Raw genomic sequence first — 20,741 nt, 5'->3', positions numbered from 1 at the left:
CTCTCTATTTCTACCTAACAGACCCTAGGCTACTCAAGTTTCATATACCTAAACCCAGATCCACCCCACTTGTCTCAAGACCCATTTCCTTTACATTCCCCTAAATTAGCTGTTGATCTACATTATAACCAGTTATATTTATCTGGTGTACATTTTGGCCTGTTGTCCCTTGGATACATTTTTTTTTTTTTTTTTTTGCCTTCCCCTGGAAAGTGTTCCCTAAGCTGCCCTGCCATCTGGTTCCTGGCCCCATTGGCTAATGTGAGGCCCCCCTGGGAGATAGGAGAGGAAAGGGAAACCAGGGCATTATACACACACACACACTCACACACACATATCACCACCAGATAGTACCAGAGAGTACTAGAGTGGTAGTGGTTGGAACACCCCCACAAATGCATTTACTCTCTCTCCCTCCATTTTTACTGCTACTGACTTAATGTCTACTATTCATCATTTCTCTCCTGCATTTAGTAGAAGATATCCTTGATTTCATATCACTTCAGCCTTCTGAGATGATAGTCACATATTTACTCTCCCATTTAAACTAAGCCATCTGATAGACATACTCAGATCGGTATCAGTTGTAAATAGCTTCTTAAGAAAAGATTGCCATGCCTGGAAGCACATGGTTGTGCAACTTGGCAGAACTGATTAGGCCAAGGGTGTCACTGATATGAAGGTACCTTACCTCAAGGCCATGAGAGGGACTGATGGCTCATGAGGTAGCCTGGCTAGAGAGCTGTTTACTTTGACCACCAGGATTGCATAGTGACTGATCCTCCTGAGAAGAGCCCTTGGCAATTTTAAATGTGAGATAATCGAGCAGGGCAAAAGCTAGAAGAAACAGAGTAAAGGTGTAATAACAACCGTGAGGCCTCAGAAGCAACAATACACTGAGCTGCAGGAGGTGGGCACATACGAGTAGCAGTTAGAAGCTCAATGGAAGGAAAGAATGGCACCAGCATCCAGAATGAATACCAGATACCACTAAGGTTGTGGTTGGGACACAGGAGCAGTTGTGAGCTGAACAGGACAAGTGACGATTCACCTGCTGAAGTGATTCCTCTACCTCCCCCTTTTCCATGTATCCTTCAGTAAACCCCTGCCCACAAAACATATTTCTTTCCCTCACAACCTAATTCTACCCCGTTCCTGAGGCATTGTATAAAAGTATATGCATGTAATTACTTACCCAAGTGCTTGCAAAGTTTGGGCAATGCTTTCTCCCCACTTCAGACTCTTAAAAGTATAAGGCTCTCCATCATCTTGTCTCCTTGCCTCAGGATCCAGCATCAGCTGAATCAGAGTTGTTCCCCAATGAACTAGTGAGTTCTTTGTGACAGGACTGACACCTTTCTCTAAAAGCAACAGTAGAAACATGAGGGATTGCTCTTAATGACCTGTGGCAACCCAGCTGTGTCATCATGACTCTGTACCTTTGTATTGACTACTCCTTGTTCTAGGAATGGCCTGAAAAGGGGAGGTCCTTGTCACCGCAAGCATTCATATTATTTATTATATATTTATAATATACATTATAATATAATATATAATATACAAAATATAATATTATGTACTTATTATATAACTATATATTATATATTACATACAATGTATAATATATTATATATTAATATACAATATATTGTATAACATATACTATAATATATATTACACAATATAATATATCATACATTATAATATATATTGTATAATTATATTATATATGTATATTATAATATACATAATATATTATATAATATAATACATATTATATATTTATATGTAATGTGTGTTATATATTGTATGCACTGTATAATATAGATTGATATACAATATAATATATAATATACTATGATGTATAATATATATTATGTCATATAATGTATATTATGCATTGTGTATAATATATAATATATTATAGCATATATTATATACATTATATTATGTATTGTATTATATATTATGTATTATATTATAAATTATATGTTATATTATATATACAGTTATAATATATAATACATTTTATATATAATGTTATATAATATTATTGTATGCAATGTATAATATTATGCATTATACAATATATACAATTATATAATTGTATACATAGTATATATTTATTATATAATATTATATAATATATTGTCTTATATACAGTGTATAATATAATATATTGCATGTTATATATTGATATATGCTATGTAATATATTATACATTATATACTATATTATATATAGTATATTATGTATTGTATACAATGTATAATATACAATATATTATACATTATACAGTTATACTATATACAATTATATAATACATGGTATATATTCATTATATATAATATATATTATCTGTTATATATGATGTGTAAGATTGTATATTATATATTAATATGTGATGTGTAATATACATTATATAATGTAATATATATTATAAATTATGTATTATATGCATGATATGTTATATTGCATATTACACAATATATGTTATATTATGCATTATAAGTTATATATTATATATCAATATATAATATATTGTATATAATATATTATTTATTGCATATATTGTTATATGTATCTCAAGCTATCAAAGAAGACTTCTTATACATCTCTCTCTTTCACACTAACCCCAGTAGACAAGGAAAGGTCCTGTCTCTGCTCTTCTGACACTCATACGTGGTTATCACTGTTCTAAAACCTATATTCCTGTCCTCTTTCTCAACAGAGCAAATACAGTACTGATGTTTTAACTAGTTCATTCTCTTGTGGCCCTACTTAGAATATGTTGAAGATATGCAAGAAATTAGTACATTCATGGATTAAAACTTAGCCAATTCCTAGATCTCAAGGAATCATGCCGTCTAGTGGCAAGAAATCTGGGGCCAAGATCTATATATGACTCCAAAGCACTCCATGCCCTCTGTCCTGGATTTTCCACATCTGTAAATGTGGTTGCATGTTTAAAAGTTCAGTATTGTGGTCCTTGTTAATGCTGTGAATGTATTTCAAGACTGCCCTCGGACCTGCCCCACCTCATACCCCATTCTCCACCCTGCCTGCAGCCAGGGAAAAGCTACGGACTACTTTGCTTGCATTACAGATCTGTCTACAGCATTCGTACCATACTAATACAGTATGAAGGTAGAACGACTTAGTTTTGCTTTCCACAAATATAGAACTTTGTTCAGCAAACAGGAAAGGAAGGATAGAAGGGCAAAATTCCTGAGGCTATCATGCTCAAAAACGATTATGATCTGCATCTGTGTATCTCAAATGCAAAAACAAGACAGGGTAGCATATAAAACGTGTTTTATTAACGCATGTACAACAGGTATAAAATCAGTTTAGCAGGCAGATCTAGGCTGGGTAAAACTTTCAAAATAAGTCTTATAAACAAAGATTGGCCACCGTTTCTTACATGTTTCTCATCTATAACAGAGACTTTTGGCCATTGCTATAATTTCATTTTGCTGCAAAACATTTTTGTGCTTTACATTAACAGTATAAAATGGAAAACAGAAAAATAAGAGCTATATACTTTGAAAAATGTTAAACAACAAATCCATATTTACCTGCTCATTCTTGGAAAAAAGCCTATCTGTGAGAGTAAAGGTCAGGAATGTCCAGTATACACAGTCATCAGGGTAATTTATTTTGCAGGAGCCAACTTTCTGACAGGAAAGGAGAAACGTGTGACATCCCACCCTGAGTTATTCATGGGTCAGATAAAAGGATTTGGGTAAAGTCTGTGGATAATGCTCTAACATGTTTGTTGTTCTCTACCCCTCACACTCAGGCCCTTCTGTGAGAGATTGAGGACATTAGCTATGCTCTTATTAATAGGCCCATCGACCCACTCTTGCCTACTGTTCCCATCCCTCTTCCATACTTTTTGGAGATATCATTCTATATCCTGGAACTTCACTGCATGTTCATAAAGTCTGAACTTCTTGCCATACCCAAGACTTGTACCATCTGACTACTAAATTCCTTTTTGACATCTCTGCTTACCACCCCTCTTGTCTCTAGCCCTGGAATCACTTGCATTTGCCTGCATGTCCTATGCTTTATTATGCTTTCAGTCAATATAGTGTGGATTACCTCACAGCTACATGCAAGGCATGTTGGAGGCAATTTTCATGCATCTGCCCATGCTGTTCCCAGTGAGTGGAATGTCCCACCCAAAATCTGTCCCTTAGAAAATACATATATTTAAAATCTCTGTACCCAGTCTCTATTATTTTTGCTTTACCAATTAAAACCAACCACTTCTTTGTCTATACCTTCAATCAGCTCTATTCAGATGCCAATCATTGAAAGTCTTAATACACCTGTATCTATTGGGTTAGACCATAAACCTCAAGGAAGAGGCCCATGTATCAGTCATCTTTTCATCCTTGACACTTGCCTTGTACCTGACACTTGCATTAACTCCTCCTAGGCCCAGCTCATCCTATTCAGCCTTCATCTATGACAAAGAACATAATGAACAGTGAAAAACTTTACCAAACACGAACTGATTATCATTTCACAAGTTAGGAGATTTAAGGGAGTTGCAAGATCATAAAGATGACTCTTAACTGATGAAGTCCTGAGACATTCATGAACTCCCTCAAGGTAGGAGACCTATTAATGTCTCAGGGTTTCTTCCATAGGCAACAATCAGGAAAATATGCCTTTCTACCTGCATTGTTAAGCAATTAACCAAATGAGCACAATAAAACAAAAACTCTTGTTTTTTTCCCAAGAAGTTCAAAAATTCTAGCATTGTGGAACATTCAGTAAATAAAACCTTCCTTCCACCTCCTTCTTCCCAATAGTAGTAAGAACCACTATTGTGGTAGGATCACCTAATTTCTCAGTTTAATGCCAGCATTGCCTCCTTCAGATAGATTTCTCCGATCCTTCAGGCAGACTTAACTGCTTCTTTTCCTGTATTCTCATAGGATATCTTCATACCATTATAACTAGTTAAAAGATAATATTAATTCTAGCCATGACATTGCAACAGGTCAGTGCCTGGCACATAAAGAGCACTGGAATGAATGAAGAATTGAGCCTTGCTTTAATGATATGAAGTGAGAAAAAAACTAATGATACTAATTCCAGACTTAAGAACTTCCTTGGCATATAATGAGGAGTAATTATTTTTGAACACAGATTTAATTATTTTTAAATTTTTATTTATTGTCATTTCATTTGAAAGGGAGAGAGAGCTTCATCTGCTGCTTCACTCCCCAAATGCCTATACCATGATTGGGCCAGCCCAAAGCCAGGAGACCCCATCCACATCTCCTACTTGGGTGGCAGGGAGCCAATGATGTACCTGAGACACCACCTGCTGCGTTCCAGGGTGCACATCAGCAGGACGCTGGGTCTGAAGTAGAGTAGCCAGGACTGAAACCTGGCACTCCAGTATGGGAGGTGCACGTCCCAAGTGGTATCTTAATTGCTGTGCCAAAGCTCGTCCCACAGATTTAGTTTCAAACAGTGGACTTTGCAGCCTGCAATACTAAAGTTTGTGAAAAGGTATTAATTATTTATGACAACACTGTATTTTCAAGACTGGATTCAGTTAAATAGTTGCTATGAGGGTAGTAAGTGAAAAACCATTAGTATAATGGTTCTCATATATATATGTATATGTATTGAAGTGGTTAGAATAGACCCTAGAACACCTGTATTGTATGATATTGACACAATGTTTTAATCATTTAAGACATTTAAATAACTAAACATGTAGGTTGAATAATACACATCAAGTTTAATGATCATGATGTTCTAACTGCATTTGTTGTAGGAAAGTTAGGGATGATAATATCCTTCAGATAAACTGAAGTCTGCTCTTTACTTTGCTCTGATTGGATCACTGGCTCCGCCCTTCCCATATCACTTATAGTATGTTTCATTATTTTGTGATTCTTGATAGTTAATAAAGCACTTTAAAAAATACTTAAAATGCAAATCTAGGTTGTGGCTTAATATTAGAACCTGGTAATTCTACAAAAGTACTGGAATGCTTGTTTTAACGTTGCTATATCTCAACACATAACAATCTCACAGGAAAACAAATTTACATTCCTAGCAGTATTAAGCCTCTTAAAAATAATTCAAACCATAATTTCCTTTGGTCCTGCTTATCTGGATTTTATATACTGCTGTGGCATCTTTTTAAGAACATAACAATACTTAGAAATGGAGAAAACTGACCAGAAAACCATTACAAGGGCTTTTTAAAAAGTTAGATGGTATATTAGTAAATGATTTACAAGAATAACCCAACCTGTGACATATACAAAGAATGTTCAAAAAGTTCATGGAAAATACATGTTAAGAAAAAACTATACATGAATTTCAAAATTTTATTGCACCATATAAACTTTTCATTCTGTTTTTCCAGGAACTTTTTGAAGTACCCTCATATGAGAGTTACACTATAGATTCAAGGGTTCTATAATAACCGTGCCAATACGATAATAAAGCAATCAAGTATAACCACAATCTGTACCTTAATCTGTAAGTATGTGGATAGCTGCATATTTATTTGTCATATACCACATACCAAACACCCCACTTACTTTAGTCCTATATCCATGTTCCTCTCAGCATGATTTAAAGTAGCTACAGGGGTACATAAAAGGGGAAAATTAATCAATGCCAGACTTCCAAGTAAAGAGATACAACTCAAATTGCTCAGATGATGTTTTAGTAGCTATTTCTTAAAGAAAACACAGATTTTAACATGTTTGAATCAGTTTTTTTTTTCATTAAACTTTAGCTTTGCCAATACTGGTTTCAAGTAATAACAATAAAATATTCTTAACATACTCAGGATTATATATAATACATGAAAAAATAGATTGTGGGTTTGAATTGTTGCTTTTGGCCAGTCATCGAGCATGTTTCCACCTGAAAGAGGGGAATTCCTTCAGTTTCATGTACTTTTATCAATGAAACAAATTTACAGTGAAGTTAATGATCCCAGTTTGTAAGTCTTCCAAACTGCAGATTCAGGCCTGAATAAAACAAGATTATAGGAGGAAAAAAAGTAATGCAAATACGCTGTGCAGCCATCAGCTTAAGGGCTGGATTTCTCGTGCTGCTGGGTTCCATCACAAGCTGTTAGGTTTCCAAGGTTTGGCGGCCCTTGAAAATGGAACTGCCTCGGAAGATCCAGAAAGCCTTTGTTCTTGGCTTACACAGTAAGCACTTTGCGTGATTCTTAAGTCACAATTTTATCCAGAACACAGTGTTACAGGTCACATTTTTCTCAACAGTGCTCATACTGATTTGTGGACTATAAATATAAACCTATTTACACACAGAACACACACAGTTGACGTGGGGAAAGGAAGTCAGCCAACCATCCATAGGCAGAATGGAATAAAGATTGCAGGGAGAGTGGTATAGGATGCCAGGCCCATCCACACTATAGATGCCAGTCCCAAGATTGCTGAGGCAAGAACGCTCCTCTGATCACGAATGATTATCTTCACGGTCTCACAAAACTGAAAAATAAGATACAAGGATACAAGAATATTAGGAAAGAGAGATAAACCTGAAAAGAATCACATATACCAAAAGGTAAAGCATCTGCCCAGCTGTTTTCTATCTACCTGAAGAACCAGCGTTCCCTTGTGACTGAGGGAAAAATTGAAGAGTTAACGGTCCAGTTTCCTGCAGTAGCTGAAATGATGCTGGAGGCCTTTATAAATTCAGAATCGTATAGACTACAGAGAATGTGATAAATGTGATCACGTAAAAGGCATTCAAGACCAACTGTTAAAGACACATTTAACTACCTATCAATAACAGTAGCATATTCTAAAATTAGATAAGCAAATATGTCACTGATCTTGAGTAAAAGGAATAGAAGTTAGCCTCTTATTGTAAATTCAGTACTTCCAATTCCCCATTCTAAAATCTGGTGATGCTAATGATAACTTTCTTTTTTTTTTTTTTAAAGATTTATTCACTTATTTGAAAGTTAGAGTTATACAGAGAGAGGAGAAGCAAAGAGAGAGAGAGATCTTCCATCTGCTGATTCACTCTCCAGATGGCCACAATGGCCGGAGCTGCGCCAATCCAAAGTCAGGAGCCAGGAGCTTCCTCCAGGTCTCCCACGCGGGTGCAGGGGCCCAAGCACTTGGGCCATCCTCCACTGCTTTCCCAGGCCATATCAGAGAGCTGGATTGGAAGTGGAGCAGCCGGGTCTCAAACCGGCACCCATATAGGATGCCAGCACTTCAGGCCAGGGCATTAACGCGCTGCGCCACAGCGCTGGCCCCTAATGATAACTTTCTTAAAAAGTCCTGAAATCTAAAGTCAAAGAAATTCTAACTGTATCGCATCCCATTCCCTGGCTAAATGAATTACAGTCACCATCAATTATGTGTTACATAATTGGCTGCTGGGAATAAAGACAAATAAAATATAGTCCCTACCCCTGAGGGATGCATTCTTCTAATGAGTGATTTTTTTTCTTAGAAAAATAACTCCTGTGGAAGTGATGGTCCTGTGTTTGAGTGTCCCGACTCTGCCTCTCAGTGGCTGTTTGACTCAGGTCAGTCGCTTAGCCTGTCCAGGACCATGGGACTGCTGGGGTAGTTGTAAGGGTCAGATGAGATCCTTTATGCAGAAGTCCTCTGTATTCTTCTACATGCTATATAAAGGTAAGTTATTACAATGATTATTACTCTTTTCATCTGTGGACAGTATCTCTACTTAGCCCTTGTCAGTGCCAGAATTTCACAATTGCCACTTTTAACTGAGTTTTGCCAGTCATACTAGATTTAGGCTCCTTTGTTAGACATGGCGTTTTGTATATGTTTTGAGGAACTCTTACATTTAGCTTTCCATTTTATCCATTAATTGTCTTAATTTGAGAGCCAGAGAGAGAGAGGAAAAAAAAAAGAGAGAGTTTCCATCATAGGTTCATTCTTCAAATACCTGCAATGGCCAGGACTGGACTGAGACAGGACCAGGCCAGACTGTGAGACAGAAACTCAATCCAGGTCTGCCACATGGGTGGCAAGAACACAATGACTTGAGCTGTCACCTCTGCCTGCCAGAGTCTAGCCTGGCCTGAAACTGGAGTCAGGAACTAGAGCTGGAAGTCCAGCCCAAGCATTCCAGTGTGGAACGCATGCATCTGAACTGCTAGGCTAAACGCCACCCTGGTTTCCAAACTCTTAATAGATAGAATCAGCAAGTTCAGTACAGTCCTGGGTCACTACGGGATGGGGATACATTCTGAGGAATGCGTTATTAGGTGATCTCATGGTTTGCAAACATCAGTGTGTACTTACACAGACTAAGACTACAGTATCTCTAGGTGATACAGTCTTATGGCACCACCGTTTTATATGTGGTTTGAAATGTGGTTATGTGTATTTTAACTCTCTATCTTGAATATAAGGTTGTTCCTAGTCATACTGTTACACAATGTGTAGACAAGTTTGAAAAACCCTATTATCCACTTGTTGGTTCCTTTTTATCCCACACATTTGATTTTCTCTTTTTGCTACTCTTCGTGAACTGAGTGACAAATATATTACCTTAAAGCAATGTAGATCAAACTGAATAAAGTTTTCAGGACAGTGAGAAGAGACACTAGGAAAATAATGGAAGGTATATATTTATGCAAGCAAGTGACTTGTCTTGATATGGTTATACTTGTTTTCTTGTCCCCAGTAATTTTTGTGAGTAAGCAAGCAGAAATCACTGTGGATACTCTTTCTTCCCAAAACAGATTTTCTCCTGGAGCACCTAATTTCTAATATCCTATTCTTGTTGGCTTGCCATCAGCCCACAGGGCATCTGTAGTGGTGCTCAACAGTGGGAAATTTCTAGAAGGCATCAAGAAAACTATAGGGGCACTCTTTTGAGCATGAGTCCCCAGTAAATAAAGGGGCATTTGCATTCGTTTTAGCAATGAACAAGCAGTATTATCAAAGTACAGGGAAAAAATTCATAGAGAAAAACCTCAAGGAATAGTGTTAGTTATCAACTAGAGGGATTTATAGTTAAGATACTGATTGTCAATAGCAATACAAAAAATACCCTTAATTCTATGATTTCTAAAGTTGTTACAGCATTACCACAAAGAAGTAGAAGATTTTTTTCCTAGTTCATTTTCAAATTAACTGCAGTGTTGTAATGAGAAGGATTTTTCAGAGTTTTTACACAAATTTAAGAAACAGTTTTGCAGTGCTCATGTTAACTTGATAATGGCTGTGTTATCTACAGAGAACTCAACAATGAGACCCAGAATCCAATAGTTCCTTACCTATCTAAAACGTAGAAACCAATCCTCCTGCAGTATTAATGACCTTCCTCTCTCAGGGCATGTTCAATAAACACTTCTTAGAACTAGAAAATTTGGGATGAGAATTTTCCCGGGAAATCCACTCTGCAGCCAAATTGTTTGTTAGACCATTCAAAGTGAAGACAAAAACTCAGTTTCACAAGAGGTGCTACTCAGCAACAGCAATTAGAACACTTCTGTGAAACCTAACCAAGTTCCCAAAGATGAGAAACTACTCCAACTAGTTATTCATGCCGATTAAATATTTCAGTACCTTTAGAAAGCACTTGTACTATTTTTCTATAAAGATATATAATACAGTGCTATATGTGTTCCATGAAAGCATACCTCCTAATTACTGGACAGAAATACTGTTTTTCCTTGGAGAAATGATTTGCTTGGTTCTTAAGTAAATCTGACGTGTTTCCTTTTGTACACTTTCAGAGCCAGTGTTTGTAAATGTGGAGAAATTCACTTCTAAACAGGCCTGGGCTGGAGCTCTGGTTCTTAGCCCTTGCACAGTGCTGTAACTGTATTTTTATTTTACTTGGAAAAGAATTCCTAGATTGAGTCTGTTGTGGTTCTATAAAAAGCTACAAGGAATTTCATATACCAGTGTGTGAAAGTGTAATACTTCCATGCTCTGCCACGGGGGAGAGAGAAAGATTTTCCCATATGGGCCAAAAATTTAATCAAGAAGTAGAGCAATCAGAAATGGTTACATGGACTCAGATTCTTTTGGTCCAAAAAAAAAAAAAAATCATCTAAACAGGAAGAGTAGCAGTAAAGCTTAATGGGTGATGACCCAGGCTTCCCTTATGAAAAGTGAGCATTAACAGTATTTTTAAAAACTTCAGGGATGCCTGAGCACGTTCCCAATTGCAAATGCAGTTGCAGACTTAAAATATTCACCATCTTGAGAAATTATGAGGTTATGAAAAGAAATAAAAATCTATCTTTCCCCCATTGGATTAGTAGTTTGCTTTAATGATCTTAAATTCCGTTTATTTCTTTTTCCCCTATGACACATAAACATTTAACAGCTCTTCTTGAAAAATCAGTTGTTTTGATCCCTGGAAATTTATGAACTTCTGACTTACCTTCAGGGCTGATGAGTAAAGGATGCCTAACTAGGAGGAAGGACTGATGGAGATGGAAGGCAGCACAGGAAGCACGCAGAATACCAAGACAGAAACATTTCCACACAGCCCCGGGGGCATGCGATCTAACCGGGAGGTCCTCTTACAGGGAATTTTGATGGTTTATTGAAGCACAGGGAATTCACTCTGTGCAGCTCACAGAGGGAAAAAATGGCATGCTTTCTTATTTTAAAGGCACAGAATTTAGTTGTACCTGGTGGTATGGATTCAATATAAACCCTAAATACCTTCCTTTCCAGTTGCAATTCTTGGGAGACGTTGCAAGCACAGGGTGACAGATTGTTGTGGTCGGTTCCCCCCCACCTTTCCAGTCACCTGCTCTTTGTCATTTGAACTAAGTGGTGAGCGGGTGCAGTGACAGCTGGGCAGCTGTGTGGAATGTGGTAGCGATCCTGCATCGCCACCTTTGCATTTCCAGACATCTTGTAAGGAACATCGCCCCTTACTTTGTCTCCCTTGGAAACTCCAGAGCTTCCCTTCCTCAGTCTACAATTATTTTAAGAAGTGATGGGAGAGATGTCCAAGAAAAAGACGCGTCTACTAGGGAAAGGGTGGAGGAAAGGAGAGGGCATCCCCACGCAGCCCAGCGCCGGGCGAGGCGCGCGCCCTACCTTGTCAGCCTGCGGGCTGATCGGGGTGCCGTATCTACAGTAGGTCACGAAGTGCTCGCAGTTGTTCCACAGCAGGCTGTAGGTGGTGATGCCCAGCAGCTTCTCAGCCCTCCGCGCCACCTCCTCGTTGAACAGCGCCTTTTTATTAAGGGACTCGTCCAGGTGATTGACCAGGATGTGGGCTCCGTAGGCGAAGTCCTCCACTGTGTCCACGCGGATGCTGGCCACCCTGGCAATGACGCCCAGGATGAGGCGCTTGTTGGAGACCACTTTCTGCGTGCGCCCCTTGTCGTCGGTCAGGGCCAACAGGATGTCGGGCATTAGGTGGGCGACACGGTTGTCGCCCAGGTAGATGCCATAGTGGGTCAGATGGGTCCGGGGCACCTCCAGCACGTCGCCGCGGAGGAAAGAGTTGATCTCGTAGAAATCGCTCTGCTCTTTGTCTTCGCCAGGGCAGTCGGAGCCGAAGAGCCTGAAGTTAGAGATGAGGAACAGCTTCTCCAGCAGCAGGGACACCACCTCCAGCATCGGGTTCTTCATCCTGCAAGGCGAGTCGGGTGGCGCGGCCGCTGCCCCGGCACGGGCCGGGCAGAGAGCTCTGGGGCAGGGGCGTGACGCTGCTGCTCACCTGCAGGCTGGGGGCCCAGCAAGGTACGGCGACTGCTGAGGGCCAGGGGGAGAAGCTGGGAGACACTCTGCCAACTGGCCCTGGGGGCCCAGCAGAGGGAGGAATCGGCGGCGCCCGGCTGTAGGGTCTGGGAGGAGCCTGGCAAAGCGCGCACCTGGAGGCAGGGCTGAGGCGCAGGGCCACGCGCCGCGCTGCAGAGTGGCTTTTATCGCGGCCGGGGGCGGGGTGGAACGCCGTCACTGAGCCGGCGGAAGCCCTGATTGGGCGCCGGCGGGGAGTGCGGCGCGGCGGGCCGGGCACAGGACTGTCAGCTCCCTGCCAGGGACCGTGTGGGCTCCGGGCGGCGACCCCTCCCGCCTCCCGCGGCCTCTTGCCCTCGAGACCTAACCACTAGCCACTTTTCCGCGTTGGATTTAGAGGAGCAGAGGCCGAGGGCGTGGCAAGAAGGATCTTGCACCTGTTGGGATGGCGGCGAATTTTGGGCAGAAACTCCCATGGGGGACATCTCTGAGTAGACTAGGAATGGGTACCCGGACCTCGGCTCTCTGGAGTTCGCATTCACTCTGCCTAGTGTGTGCTCCTGGATAGTCTGCGGATTCTTTCCTAGGAGGAGCTCCCTCCTTTATAAGTGCCCCCCCCCCCCCGCCCCGGGCTTTCGGCTGGTGCGTGGGTGAGGTCGCCCCACTGATTGGAACATTGGGATCCTCCACGCTCGGAGCACCAGGGACGGTTGAGCTCGCGGCTCCCAACCGTCCCCAAGAAAAACGGCAGGCGGGCCACGGAGCAGGCTTCGTGTTTCTGTCTCAGGGGCATGGACCCGCTTTGTAGTCATCCGCTGAAAGCTCAAGCCGCACTGTGGTGACCACGGAAGGCAAACACTTGGAGGAGGCGCTGCGGTCCCGACCCTGAGCCTGCAACCCGGCCCGCGGCTCCATGGCCGCGGGAAGTGTGCGGGCGCTGCTGGGCGGTGGAGCACCCATCACTGGGTGCTGGGCGGGAACGCTGCAGGCTGTCACACTGTGTAAATACTGAAATTCCGCGGACAAAGGAAGCAGCGGAGAGGAGAGCCTCAGTGGGTGTTCAGAACTAGCAGCTTCTGCGCCCTTAGGGCGGGGCCGGGAGGACAGGAGAGAGTTGGCTGCCGGTAGTGGGTGAAGGGACGGTGGTCTTAGTGGACTGGCACTGTGGACCCGGTGGCTGGCTGCCATTATTCCCCCGGACGGCCTCTGCTCTCATCCGCTTCCCACTGTCCGCGCTCTGTCCCTGTCGCCCACTCACAGTGACTTTTGTCCGTTTCACAAAGGATTGCGAACCACATCGTAGTCTTAGCAAAGTCCCCCAAATGAACTGAATGGGGAAGGTGGGGAGGAGAGAAAAGCAGTGGACATGGAGGTCGCAAAACCCTTGCATTTCTTCAGTTTTCAAAGCAGGTAGCTGGTGATTTGCAGAACTGGCCAGACACCCCTCCACAAGGGCATTGGCTTGCTTAGAATCCAGGTCTCTCTGTAGCCATCACTGAGGAAGGCATGGACCTCCCATTAGTCCTTCTGCCTCCAGCCATTCATTTATTGAACACTGCCAGAAGCCAGGTGCTATGTCCAGCCCTGGAAATGCAAAATAATCCTAAATGTGGATCCCACATACTTTCTTTGTCATTGGGATTTCATTTCCCTACTTGTCTAGTGCAAGGGATTCCAATTTCTAAAACCAGTGTATTTACTGGGACTTTAATAAAGGCTAGTTGAGGTGCTGGTTAATACTTCCCCCTCTCCAGGAAGGCCCAGCACCTATGTCAGGGAGTCCTATACCATCCTTAGGCACTTGAATCTGAGTGCCCAAAGGCAGACAGGCAGAAGCAGAGAGCCTGGGCACAGATCCCAGCTGTGGTTTTCTAAAATACATGGCCTAAAACTCTTTTCTTCTTGTGGATGATTTTGTTGTTCTGAGATTTTTCTGTTTACAACGTCATCAGGGTCATTAATAATCTTAGCATTTGTTTATCTTCTGGACTGGCCATCCACGTTTAGTTCCTGTAGATATGCTCTGGTCCGGCCCCTAGACTAGGAACAGGGGCCCTAACTAACTCTTAGGAGGTGAGGAAAATCTTTTGTGGAATTCTGTCTGGAGGCAGAGGAAGAAGAGCAGCCACCTTTTCATGCAGCTTCCTGGCCAAGTGTCATGCAGAGTGTTAGGCCAGTAGGAACCAGTCACCTCCGGGGAGGCCTTTTTCTCCTTATTAGCACCTTATTAAGAAGACCCCATTCCTGCCTTTGTTCTTCAGAAAGATTAAAAGACTGCAAGTTCAGCTGGAAATTCTTGTTGTTGTGTCAGTCATAAAATAAGAACACTGAGCAAAACAAATTAGCATCGTGAAGAATTGTCAGCCAGATAAATACAGCTTCATGTAAAAATACAACCGGTTGAGGCAGCTGTGGTATAGAGAAAGGAGGCAGCCGTTAAAGGCTGGGTGCTAAAATTTGCAGCTCCACATACTCAGACTAAGTCACTGGTCACCTTTTGTAAAATGACAATATTTCAGAGGGCTGTTTGGAGGATTGGATGGAATCAGATCTATTGCAGCATTGTATGACATTCATAATATGCATCATCTGTAGTATCATTGGTGGTATTCAGAGAAACTAAAGTGGAAGGGCCTTTTCCTTTCTACCTTGACAGTGCAGTCACCCTAGAATGTGCTGTAGACAAAGGACACACTTTACTCACAGGGCCCTTCTGACTGCTGGGCACAGAGCCACAGTGATGAGCAGAGGAAAGCAGGCACATGTCTGGGGTTGAGCAGAGCTGCAGGAATGGCCTGAGACCTCCCTCTGCAGTCAGAAGGCAGCAGCACAGAGGAGTGACTGGCAGGAAGGGGGAGAGGAGTGATTTACAGCCTCCGGCTGCTCACCACCAGTGAAGTTCTGTATAATTCACCCTGTCATTGGTTCACAAATGCCTCTCACAGGTACAAAATAACCACAGAAACCCACTTTAGAAGTGATAAAGTGACATGATACCAAGCAATGATTTAAAATTTTGAAGGCAGACATTTGGTATGATGGGTAAGATGCCACCTGGGATGATTGTGTTCCATATTGGAGTGCCTGGGTTTGAATTCCTTCTCTGCTGCTGATTGCAGCTGCCAGCTCACGTGCACCTGGGTGGCAGCAGCTGATGGCTCAAGTAGTTGGGTCCCTGCCAACCCTGTGGGAGGCCTGGCCTGAGTTTCCGGCTTCTGACTTTGGCCAGTGCCAGCCCCATCTGTTTGGAGCATTTGGGTAGTGAACCAGCATTTGGGAGCATCTGTCTGTCTGTCCCTGTCTCTTTGTCTCTCTGTCTCTGCCACAATTAAAAAAAATTTAAAAATTTATTTTAAAAATTGAGATACTCATCAAATATAAAGCACATTTTACTGTAAAACCTGTATGATAAGTGAGAAGCTATGTTACTTCTTAGTAACTTGGAACAGATAGAATAGCTTTTTATGATTTCATCTTGTTTCCTTTTGATTGTAATTTATCATGATGATACAATGATAAATGTGAAGATTGGATGACCCAGGATTGTTACCAAAAGCCTATGTGACAAGAGCTTTTTGCTATATTTTCAAAACACAATTTCGGCACCACTGTATCCATTTAGAATACATACAGGGAGAGCAGGCATTGCTATGTCCAAATAGAGCAGCCTTGGCAAGCACCAGTGATCAGTGCCAAGTTGTTTGTATTTCAAAAATCCTTTCTGAATACAGACACTGCAAGGGTACGACAGGTACCTGAAAGCAGAACCTCTCTCGCTCTCTCACTCGCTCTCTTTCTCTCTCTCTCTCTCTCTTAATACCAGGCTTCACTTTAGGTATCTGAGGTTCTATGAGGTTGCTGACTTTTTTTTTTTTTAAGATTTATTTTATTTGAAAGAGTTACAGAGAGGCAGAGGCAGAGAGAGAGAGAGAGAGAGAGAGAGAGAGAGGTCTTCCATCCGATGGTTCTCCATCTTCTAAACCAAATCCAAAAGACAACCAGAAGCCCAGTGTGACAAGGAAATAAAAAAAGTCTTCATGTAAGACTAATTGCACACCTTGTTTTGTTAACACACAAAGTGTTGAGAATCTCAAGTTGGATTGGTTTGAAGAGCATGAGGTGAATTTGACCAGATGATGAATGCCAGTATGAAATCTGGAATTGTAAGTACAAAATGCATAGAGACAACATCAAAATTATAGACATAATTTCCTTGAATGTGGTTTAAGAAATATGGGCCATTGAAAATAAGAATAGATTTTGTCTTAACTAGAGATAAATGATGGGATGTGGAATAGAGTTTCCATTTTCAGGTTCATTAAATGTATAAGGCTGTAGGACAGGTAATATATAAAACTTCCATGACTTTATTTATATATACATTAGAAGGAAATCAGGTGTGATTGTAGTTCCTCCCTGTATTGTTTGAGCAGCAGGAACTTAATGCTGATATAAAGTTCCATGTTGTTAACGTACCACTGTTCTCTCTCTTTTTTAAAAGATTTTATTTGATAAGTAGAGTTACAGCCTCTGGCTGCTCACCACCAGTGAAGTTCTGTATAATTCACCCTGTCATTGGTTCACAAATGCCTCTCACAGGTACAAAATAACCACAGAAACCCACTTTAGAAGTGATAAAGTGACATGATACCAAGCAATGATTTAAAATTTTGAAGGCAGACATTTGGTATGATGGGTATGAGAGGGAGAGACAGAAAAGTCTTCCATCCGATGGTTCACTCCCCAAGTGACCACAATGGTTGGAGCTGGGCCAATCCAAAGCCAGGAGCCAGGAGCCAGCAGCTTCCTCCAGGTCTCCCATGCAGATGCCTGGGCACAAGTGCTTGGGCCATATTCCACTGCCTTCCCAGGCCATAGCAGAGAGCTGGATCAGAAGAGGAGCAGCTGGGACTAGCACCAGCACCCATATGGGATACGGTTGCCACAGGCAGATTAACCTGCTGTGCAACAGTGCTTGCTCCAACACTGTTCTTTTGAGAACTGAACTCTCCTTTCCTCTGAGGTTTTGAATTTGATGTTGCACATGACCTTTTAGATAGTAACTGACTTGTACCAGGACAATGATGGGTTGGAATCTACCTCTAAATCCGAGTATGAGGAAATCTTGCTTATTCCCAGAAAATCAAATGGCAAACACTTCCCATCATCTATTTTCATTCAAAAAGAGTGGGAAAGTCAATTATATTACTTCTAGAGTAGAATTGCACTGACCTCAACTAATTGCAAAATGCTGCTTTGTAAATTTCTGTATATGCCAAGTACTTTTTGCAATTAAAAAAAGGTCTTTTAAGATAAAAATTATAGATTTTTGAAGCTAAATATGAACAAAAACAAATAGGCAAATATGGGAAAGAGCCAAAACTATTAATCAAGTGTTTGGTAAGAGAAGACTGGAAGCTAACACAATAAATTCACAAAAACTTTGATAAGTTTATGTAAATACTTTTCTTTTAAAAACTATGGATCAAAATAACCACATTTGGAACACTTTCTGTTATGTCTGTATTTTTACTTACTTACTTATTTATTTATTTATTTATTTATTTATTGGAAAGACAGAGCTACAGAGAGGCAGAGGCAGAGAGAGAGAAAGAAAGGTCTTCCATTCCACTGGCTTACTCCCCAGATGGCCGCAACAGCCAGAGCTACACCGATCCAAAGCCAGGAGCCAGGAGCTTCTTTCAGGTCTCACACATGGGTGCAGGGGCCCAGGGACTTGGGTCATCTTCTACTGCTGCCCCAGGCCATAGCAGAGAGCTGGATCGGAAGTGGAGCAGGTGGGACTTGAACTGGCACCCATATGGGATGCCAGCACTGCAGGTGGCGGCTTTACCCACTATGCCACAGCGCAGGCCGCCATCAGTCTATATTTTTAGGTAGTTAAAACCTGATAATTTTAAGTCTAAAAATGGGTTTCATTCTGCAGTAAGTTTTTTACAACTACCATGATAGACAATCTTTTAAAAACCAGACACTATTGAAATCTTTTGTTCGCATGGTCACACACTGATGCTTAAATATTTCAATTTCTGGTATGCCAGCTGTAGTCTTGATAACCAAAGTCATTTGTTCTCATCTTTTTTGTTGTTGTTGTTCTCATCTTTAGAAGCCTACGTGGGAATAGCAAGATTGAACAGCTCTGCAGCTACTGTATGTATGTGAATGAATGCTCCCTTTTGCTTCAGACCTAAATGCTATGCATCTGTTATGGACTGTATATTGAGTTTCGGTATCTGTGCTTTGATTTATAGTAACTGGTTCATTTTGGACACAAACTGTAAATAAAAGGAAATAAAGAGGAAAAATAACATTTCTTGTAAAATTAATTTGAAGGAGAGTCAGTGTATCCTTCGCCGTTCTGCAATTGCCTTTACTCATATTCCACCCCATGCTGGAACAGAATTCAACGTAGTTCTCAGGGGGGAGTGAGCATATTACTTTCCAATCCTGGTTCTTGTCTCCAAAAGGTAAAATTCTAAACAGAGATTAGTAATGTGCACAAGTAGGAACAGGATTTATTTCACAGTGAGGAAATATACATTCACACACGAGTATGGGCTGCACAAACAGAGAAATACCCAACATGGGATTGCAGAAAGAAGAGTGGTATCTCTAAGCATGGCCCGTGGCTAAGAGAGACCCTCCCCACTCTCAACCCCTTCCATGAGGTAAGTAAGGGATGATGCAAACAGGGTGGCCTTTAACATGTGCCTGGTCCCAGGTTAGACAGGTGTGTCCTGGGAAGGTGGGTGCAACTGGCCAACAAACAAAGGTTACTTTGCAGGGGTATGAGAATTCCAGCTCACCTAAACTTTAACTGCCTGGTTACACCATATCAGTTCAAATGAAGTAGATTTGTTTATAAAAAGCTCAAGCAACTATAAAAAAAAAAAGGGGAAGTTTGATTATTATTTTTCTCAGACTTCATACTTGAAAGAATCCCAGATGGGCAGCTCTCTTCTTAAGGACTGATTGCTGTGTTCTCTGTAGGTACAAACTGCATGCTTGAATTAAGTTCACTTATTTTTATTCTGGTTGCCTTCTGCAGCGACTTGTCTTTAAGTCAGATTACATAAGGTTACTTTCATTCTATTAACACCCAGACTTTACTCATTAAGAATGTGAGTGGGACTGAAACTGACTCACACAGGAATAATAAAATAAATAAGCGCAATAACTTTTTTTTGTTAAAGGTGAATTAAAAATCTATAAATTTGTTTTTGTCTACATGGAAATTTAAATCAGACATCACAGTCATTTTTTTTTTTTTTTTTTGACAGGCAGAGTGGACAGTGAGAGAGAGGGAGAGAAAGGTCTTCCTTTTGCCGTTGGTTCACCCTCCAATGGCCGCCGCGGCCGGCGCGCTGCGGCCGGCGCACCGCGCTGATCCGATGGCAGGAGCCAGGAGCCAGGTGCTTTTCCTGGTCTCCCATGGGGTGCAGGGCCCAAGCACCTGGGCCATCCTCCACTGCACTCCCTGGCCACAGCAGAGAGCTGGCCTGGAAGAGGGGCAACCGGGACAGAATCCGGCATCCCAACCGGGACTAGAACCCAGTGTGCCGGCGCCGCTAGGCGGAGGATTAACCTAGTGAGCCGCGGCGCCGGCCCATCACAATCATTTTAATGTATGATTAGTTTAGCATCCAAAAAGCATAAATCAGAATATTTGCCTTTTGGTCACAGTTACTTCATGCTGTAACACATACTACATTTTTTCTTTTCCCATCATTCTGCTACTTCTCTTATGTAATTCTAGGGAGTGGGGTTCTGGAATGGACATTCTATCATTTTTTTCTGTAGTATCCTCTCAGGTCACCATTCCCATTGGCACTAATCATTGGGGCCCAGATGCTGTCCAGAAAATCAATGCTCAAGGCGTCTGGAGTCTGGGAAATCAGGCTCTTAGCAGGAGCGTGGTTTGGGGTCTCTTAGATCACTCGTTTCATCCAGCAGTGACCTGCAAGCCACAGAAGACGTCGTGGCCAATCC

At 41.5% G+C, this 20,741-nt stretch overlaps 1 protein-coding gene and 1 long non-coding RNA gene across 6 annotated transcripts in view; one reads left to right on the top strand and one right to left on the bottom strand.

The window, feature by feature from the left end:
* Positions 1-19,062, top strand: part of LOC103350671 (uncharacterized) — a 41,460-nt gene extending 22,398 nt beyond the window's left edge. For 4 of the 5 annotated variants that reach the window (XR_011378214.1, XR_007909363.2, XR_518605.3 and 1 more), the window contains 3 exons: positions 8,494-8,569; positions 12,536-12,631; positions 18,859-19,062. This is a non-coding gene — a long non-coding RNA (uncharacterized lncRNA). Of the gene's footprint in view, positions 1-8,493; positions 8,679-12,535; positions 12,632-18,858 lie in introns of all 5 variants that reach the window. The other variant, XR_007909362.2, reaches the window with a different exon arrangement.
* LRAT (lecithin retinol acyltransferase) lies at positions 3,299-12,919 on the bottom strand. The gene is made up of 2 exons (XM_002716901.5): positions 12,084-12,919; positions 3,299-7,514 (listed from the first exon to the last, which is right to left on the bottom strand). Exons 1-2 carry the CDS (start codon positions 12,621-12,623, stop codon positions 7,362-7,364), a joined length of 693 nt encoding a protein of 230 aa, XP_002716947.1. The 5' UTR covers positions 12,624-12,919; the 3' UTR covers positions 3,299-7,361.
* Positions 19,063-20,741: the final 1,679 nt, after the last annotated feature.

The sequence above is a fragment of the Oryctolagus cuniculus genome, chromosome 8 (assembly GCF_964237555.1).
Source record: "Oryctolagus cuniculus chromosome 8, mOryCun1.1, whole genome shotgun sequence".
In the NCBI taxonomy this organism is placed as follows: Eukaryota; Metazoa; Chordata; class Mammalia; order Lagomorpha; family Leporidae; genus Oryctolagus; species Oryctolagus cuniculus.
Note: the sequence above shows the minus strand (reverse complement) of the source record. Positions and strands in the feature narration are given on the sequence as shown.

Coding starts and splice junctions, on each gene's coding strand:
- LRAT (XM_002716901.5), bottom strand. CDS start 12,623: ATGAAGAACCCGATGCTGGAGGTGGTGTCCCTGCTGCTGGAGAAGCTG. Junction 7,515..12,083: donor TCAGCCCGCAGGCTGACAAG/GTAGGGCGCGCG, acceptor CTTATTTTTCAG/TTTTGTGAGACCGTGAAGAT.